Here is a 7,631-nt window from a genome sequence, read left to right on the forward strand (position 1 = left end):
CAGGGAAAATGTCAAGAAGAGAAGTATTGATAGATATGCAATAAACGATAAGCAGAGGGAAGATGTAAAAAGAAGAAGTATTGACAAGTATGCAACAGATGTTGATCACAAGGAAGATGTCAGAAAAAGAAGTATTGACAAGTATGCGACAGATGTTGATCATAGGGAAAATATCAAGTGGAGAAGCATTAACAAGTATGCAACAGATGACCAACATAGAGAAAAGGTCAAAGCAAGTAGTAAATTGAAATACAACTCAGATGAAATGAACATAGAGAAAAGGTAAAAGCAAGTAGTAAATTGAAATACAACTCAGAGAAATGCACAGAATTCTAGTCAATACTTCAAGTACAGAGAGATACAGGGAAAATGAGAATTTCCGAGAAGCAAAGCTTCAAACCGCAGCGAAAAAGTACAAAAGTGATGAATCGTTCAGGTCAAAAATTAAAGATGCAAGTCGACATCAATATGATTCGAATGCAGAGACGAAAATGAAAAAGAAAGAGATGGTAAAAAGTCGTAGAAATGCTGAAACAGCTAGATTAGAAAACCAGGAAGAGGTGGTAAAAGTATTTAAAGAAAATGTTGTGCAAGGCATTGACTATTCGTGCTGTTGTTGTGATCGGCTACTGTTTCGGAATCAAGTTCAAAGATGCGAACGGAAAGCATATGCCAAAACTGAGCAGGCAGCAAGTGTTGCAGACTTGTGTATTCAAGATAAGTACTGTCACGAATGTATAGAATCATGTCCAAAGGATTGCATTAAATCAACGTTATGGATTTGTTATACTTGTCACAGGAAAATCTTAAGCGGAAATTTTCCAGCAGAAGCTGCAGCGAACAAAATGGCTTTGGAAGATATTCCAAAGGAATTACAAGAATTGAACAGCCTTGAGAAACACTTGATTGCAATACATATACCTTTCATGAAAGTCATAAATCTTCCTCATGGTGGTCAGAAAAATATCCATGGGCCAGTTGTATGTGTACCAGCTGATTTGAAAAAAGTTACAAGTTTACCGATGAGACCTGGAGAAGATCATTTACTTAGAGTAAAACTAAAGAGGAAGTTGAATTACAAAGGGTACAGCGAGTACCAGTTTGTTGATCCAAAGCACATATGTGAGGCATTGAAGTATTTAAAACTTAACAATCAATGGTATGAAGATGTAGCAGTTGATACAAACTGGAAAGGGCAAATTGAAGATGTAGAAGAAATTTTGGAGGTTGGCGATTCACTATCAGAGGATGATGATCAGCAGCCCAGTGTGTCAGATTCTTGTCTACAACCTGTTGATATTGGTCAGGAGGTTCTTGATCATTACTTCGATGATATATATGACATTGCTCCAGGAGAAGGCAATAATCCAGTTAGGATGTTACAGGAAGAAGGGAATGAGGCAAAAACATTTCCATACCTTTTCCCAAGTGGGCAGTTTTCGTGGAATGACAACAGAGAAACACGAATAACACTATCAAGATACTACAACAATCGTCTTATGAATACAGACGCGAGATTTGCGAAAGACAGTAATTACATTTTCTTCAGTCAGTTTATGTCTGATTTAAATCAAGTTATAGAGAAGACGCAGATATCAATAAGGAAATCAATCAGAAGAATAGGAAATGACCAAGAAGTGACAGCAAATATGGTACAGGACCCTGAAGTACTTTCGAAGTTGATGAAAAATGACGAGGCTTTACGATTCATGCAGCCTATACGAGGAACACCAGCATACTGGTCAGCTGCACAAAAGGATCTGTTTGCTATGCTTAGACAATTAGGAATACCTACTTGGTTTTGTTCCTTCTCTGCTGCAGAACATAGATGGAATGATGCGGTCACTACAATATTGAAACAACAGAATGATAACAGAGATGCTTGTATGTTAGACTGGTCTGAAAAGAATGAGGTACTGAGAAGTAATCCTGTCACTGTTGCCAGAATGTTTGAGCATAGATTTCATGTGTTTCAGAAAGATGTAATATTTTCACCTTCAGAACCAATTGGAAAAGTGTCTGATTTCTTCCAAAGAGTCGAATTTCAACAAAGGGGATCACCTCACATGCATTGTTTATATTGGATAGAAAATGCACCAAAACTTAATGAAGATGGAGAGGATGCCGTTTGTAATTTCATAAACAAATACGTGAGTTGTGCAGTGCCCTCCGAGGAAGAAGATTTGGAGCTGAGGAACATTGTCTTAGCAGTGCAACAACACAGCAAAAATCATTCAAAGTCATGCAGAAAGAAGGGCACAGAGTGTAGGTTTAATTTCCCTAGACCACCATCTGTATCCACATTCATCAACTCTCCACTTGAAGAAGAAGAGGAAACTGAGGCTACTGATTTGCAAAAACAACAGTCCATCGCTAAGGAAATTCTATTACAAGTTTGGAATGAAGTGCAAGATGAAGCAAATAAATCGAAAACAACCGAAGATATTTTCAGTTATCTAGGATTGACGCAAACACAGTATGAGGAAGCTCATAAAAGATTAGCAAAAAAGAGAACTGTTGTTCTTGAAAGAAACCCATGTGAGCTCTGGATAAATCAATACAATCCATGCCTCTTAAAATGCTGGGATGCAAATATGGACATTCAGTTTGTTTTGGATCCATTTAGTTGTATTGTCTACATAATTTCATACATCTCAAAGTCTGAGAGAGAAATGGGAATGCTATTGAAACAAACAAAAATAGAAGCAGAAGAAGGCAACGAGAGTGCACGAACAACCTTAAAAAAAATTGGTTCTGCCTATTTGAATCACAGAGAAGTGAGCACTCAAGAAGCTGTTTATCGCGTATGTAATCTGAAAATGAAGGAATGTTCAAGAAAGGTAGTGTTTGTACCAGTGGGTGATAATCCTACTCGTCTAACTAAGCCATTGTCTCAGCTAAAAAGAAATCAAACGAAGATGAATGATGGAAATGTTGAGGATGACGATGAAGAGGATGATATTTGGATGACAAATGTAGTAGAAAGATATGAAAATCTACCAAATGATCCATCCTTTCAAAATATGTGTTTGGCAGAATTTTGTTCTGATTTCAGAATACTTGCAAAATCACAGGTTCCAAAGACTCAAAACGACAACGTGTTTGAACTAAAGAACTCGAAAGGTTTTGTCCAAAGAAGAACTCGTACAAAGTCAGCTGTAATAAGATACCCTAGATTCAATCAGGAGAAAATGTCAGAGAAGTATTACCAATGTCTGCTACAGCTTTTCTTACCTTACTCGACACAAACGCAGTTGAAACCTCCTGGGTTTGACCTTTATGAAGCATTTTATGAAAATGGATATGTACGAATGACAGGAAAGAAGAAAGTACAGTCAGTAAAATCAATTGTTGACAAAAACAGAACACGCTATGCTCAAAATGAAGATATCATCGCAGAGGCATTGGAAACATATGAAAATCTCGGAGAGCCAGAAGATGCTTGGGCAAATCTCTGTCCAGAGACAGAATTAATGAGGCAAGAATGTTCTGCAAAGAGAAGTTTAGGTCTGGATTTGAATGATACAGAAGAGCTACCAGACATGCAAACAGAAAGCAGTTCAGATGTTCTTTACAGTGTTCAACAGAATACACAATCAAGGGAGGAGACAATGCAGATTCTTCAAAGTTTAAATGAGACACAAATGAAAGTATTTTACTTAGTACGGGAATGGTGTCTGCAAAAAATATTTGGAGAAAAAACTGATCCACTGCATATATTTATAACAGGTGGCGCAGGAACAGGCAAGAGTCATCTTATCAAAGCCATACATTTCGAAGCATCACGAATTCTAGGAAAAAAAATAACTTCTCCTGACAGTGTTTCAGTATTACTGGCCGCTTTTACTGGGACAGCTGCATTCAACATTGGAGGAAATACGATCCATCATTTATTTTCATTGCCCAAATATATGTCTCTGCCATATGAACCATTGAAAGAACAGAGTTTAAGTGAAATGAGAGTTCAACTTGGAGATCTGCAAATCCTGGTTATTGATGAAATTTCCATGGTATATAAAAGATTATTATACTACGTTCACGAGAGACTTGTGCAGATTAAAAAATCCAAGGAGCCCTTTGGAGGAGTGTCAGTAATTGCAGTGGGAGATTTCTACCAACTTCCTCCTGTAAAACAGCGTAAAGATGAAAGACTGTATAAAGACAATGCTCTTTATCCTGTTGATTATTGGGTAGACTTTTTCAAAGTAGTGGACTTGACTGAAATTATGAGACAACGTGAAGACATTCCATTTGCAACAGCACTGAATTCACTTCGGACTAGACTAGTAAAACAACCCCTGGAAGAGGAAATAAGTTCCATCTTGAATGACTGTGTAAGAGAGGGACCAGAAAATGTTCTCCACGTCTACGCAACAAATGACGAAGTCAATTCATATAATTTGTCAATGCTCAGACGTACTTGTTCTGACCTTGTCGAGATTGATGCTCAAGACTTTTCGAAAGATAGAACAACAGGCAAGCTAATTTTAAGGAGTAAACCAATAACAAGGTCCAAAACAGACAATCTTTCTAGCAGTTTGCTATTGGGTATCAATGCAAAAGTTATGCTGACAAGAAACTGTAACGTAGATGATGGCCTTGTAAATGGAGTAATGGGGCAGATCTCTCATTTTGTGTATAGCCAGAAGCATGATGCAAACACTGTTGTTGCAGTAGCAGTAATATTTGACAATGTCAATGTTGGGAAGAAGTCTGGGAAAAAAACGAATAATGGGAATATTGTTTTAATTGAAAGAGTTCAAGAGGAGATACTAGAACATAAAAAACAAAATGTAGTTCGACATCAGTTTCCACTACGCTTGTCGTGGGCATGTACCTCTCACAAAGTACAAGGAATGACAGTGGACAAGGTTGTAGTCAATTTAGATAGAACATTCTCTCCTGGACAAGGATATGTAGCTTTGAGTAGAGTAACGTCAAAAGAAGGATTATTTATTGAAACAAACGATTTGGAATCGTTACAGAGGAAGATATATGCTGACCCAGAAGTCAAAGCAGCTTTGCAAGGGATGCCAAAATTAGATCTTCCTAACTTTGATCAGTTAGAACAAGGCATAACAATTTTCCTTCACAATATTCAAAGTCTTAACAAACATTTTGAAGACTTGCAAAAAGATATTCGATACAGGAATGCAGATATAATCTGCCTAACAGAGACTTGGTTGAGATCTGAACAAAATGTTAGTAAATTTACAATAGAGGGATTTAGTTTTTACCAAGTAACCAGAGAGGATGCTTATGATGCTAGCAATGCTAAATTCTCACAGTTGGGTGCATCAAAAGGTGGAGGTGTGGCTGTCTACATTAAAGATACTGGACAAGAAAATGCTGCATCTTCTCTTCCTGTGAAGAATGTGGAGGCCATTTGTGTGAAATGTCTCTTAAAAGATATCGTAGTTTTAACTGTCTATCGGCCAAATTCTTTGGATGCTTCTCAGTTCTTAGTACAATTTGAGAAAGTAGTTAAATATTTGAGGTCACAGTATAGGTTTTTTATCTGTCTTGGAGACTTCAATGAAGATGCGAGATCTATAGGAGTTATTCAGACCTCCATGCTTAATCAAGGTTTTAAGCAAATGGTTGATTTTAATACCACAGAAGGGGGAACTATCCTTGACCATGTATACCTGTCAAAATCTTTACAAGCAAAAGTGGAAAAGGTACCGACATATTACAGTTACCACGATGCATTAATGGTAAAAATCATAACAGACGAAGAAAACTGTGTATAAATTCGATTCCCTTTACTTGTGTAGGTGTCCAGACATTCGTAATTTGGTTTAAAAACAAAAAGCAGGGATGACATTTGTATTCGGTTAAGCGATCACTCGATCAAATCGATTATTATTATTTCTCCTCTCAAAATTATTAGCCATGAAGGAGATTCACGAATAAACCAACTTGTGAAAATCAGTTATTCAAAGATATCATTTGAGAAGCCCAACCCTTTCATCAAACCAAATGAAAGATTTTGTGAATTTTTTGTTCAGTGATATTTTATCTTTCTAAGTAGTTTGGTCATTTCATACATCATATATGAAGGTAATTAATTTATGCTATATCATTGCACAGGGTAAATAATCATAGAATTTCCTCGTTCTTCTTAGCTCTGAATTAAGGACTCTTTTAAATCCCTTTTTGTCATATCAAATGAAGTCAAAAATAAAGTAATCATTGACGATTTAACGATCTACCCTTTGCGTCGATAATAGAACCGTTTTGCAAAAAATGAAAGGTTTTATATTGTAGCTGTGTGATTCTGAAGTACCTTATCTTGACGATTTGCAACATTTTTTGTGCAACTATACATTTTTAAAATTTTGATCATACGTTACGTAATTAAGGGTCACAAGGGGTCAGAATGCTAAATCTTTGAGGTTTTATATCTCGAAAAGGGCCAATATTTTGATAGGAAATATTGAACAAAAGATGGCCAAAATGACGTTTTAAGCAATATGCACACTGATTAGGTAACATATGATCAAAATTTTATAATGTATAGTTGCAAATTGTCAAGATAAACATTTTTGCCTCAGTAATGTATTACAAAATATTGATCGTTAACGAGCTACAGATGAAAGACTTTTGGCCCTTCTGAGCCCTTAATTGTAGGGTTCAGTCCCCTTTTCCTGATTTCAATTGAAAGGTAATAGGAAAAAAAGCTCGTAAAATCGAGCTAAAAAGTGATTCAAAATTTTGGTCACAAGGAGGATTGAACCCTATTTGAGCACTGCTCTAAATATATTTGTGTATACTTTTGCAACAGTACACCTGTCTAAGAATTATAAAAGGCGGGCCACTATTCAAAATTTCGCGCCAAACGCCAGGAGTAAATATTCGCGGATTTCCTTTAGACTGATCTATTAAAAAGGTGTGATGGCTTCAATGAAATTTTAATTCGACGTTAAGAAAGTATATTTTACACATTCTACACATAAAATATCGTATCTAGCCCAGTAAAACTAAAGCAAAGAAATGGAAATAAAGTTTTAAGATTGACACTGTATTGAAACGTACTACTACGTGAAAGTCCAAGTAGTTTTTTACATTTCATGTATCCTTATGTCAGAATGGTTTAATCAAACGCTCAGCTGCCTCCATAAACCCCTACCCGCGAAATGGCGGAGTTGACAGGGACAGCCGCCATCTTGGGCCCGCTTCAGATTTTAAAATATTAATATCTATAATTCAGATTAACCAATTTTCAAACAACTTATATAGTAAGCATCAAATTGTTAAGATGAATACTTTTGCTTCAGTATTGTATAATAAAATATTGATCATTAGAGAGTTATAGATAAAAGATTTTTGGCGTATTTTAGCCCCAAATTTGAGGGGCCAGTCCTATTTTTTTGACATCAAATGAAAGGTCTTGTCATGTTGCACATTTTTTCTTCAATATGCTTTAACAAATTATGAACAGGTGTTAAGATATGAAACAAAATGTGTCAAATTTTGTGAGATATTTCTGAGACATTTTTTTTGAAAAATTTTTTTTAAAAATTTTTATTAAACCCTTTTTGGGGGGGGGAAAAAAAACCCCGGGGGTTTAAAAAATTTTTTTCCCAAAAAATGATTTTTTATTAAAAAAATTTTTTTTTAAAAAAAGA

General features: G+C 35.8%; 1 protein-coding gene across 1 annotated transcript; it reads left to right on the forward strand.

Annotated features, from left to right (window-relative positions):
* The first annotated feature begins 320 nt into the window (after window positions 1-320).
* LOC134231343 (uncharacterized) lies at window positions 321-5,753 on the forward strand. Its single transcript, XM_062713295.1, has one exon. The coding sequence runs from the start codon at window positions 321-323 to the stop codon at window positions 5,751-5,753; it is 5,433 nt and encodes a 1,810-aa protein (XP_062569279.1).
* The last annotated feature ends 1,878 nt before the right edge of the window (window positions 5,754-7,631 follow it).

The sequence above is a fragment of the Saccostrea cucullata genome, unplaced genomic scaffold (genome assembly GCF_032062105.1).
Source record: "Saccostrea cucullata isolate Sc308-1 unplaced genomic scaffold, CSIRO_AGI_Scuc_v1 ctg3264, whole genome shotgun sequence".
In the NCBI taxonomy this organism is placed as follows: Eukaryota; Metazoa; Mollusca; class Bivalvia; order Ostreida; family Ostreidae; genus Saccostrea; species Saccostrea cuccullata.

Coding starts and splice junctions, on each gene's coding strand:
- LOC134231343 (XM_062713295.1), top strand. CDS start 321: ATGCACAGAATTCTAGTCAATACTTCAAGTACAGAGAGATACAGGGAA.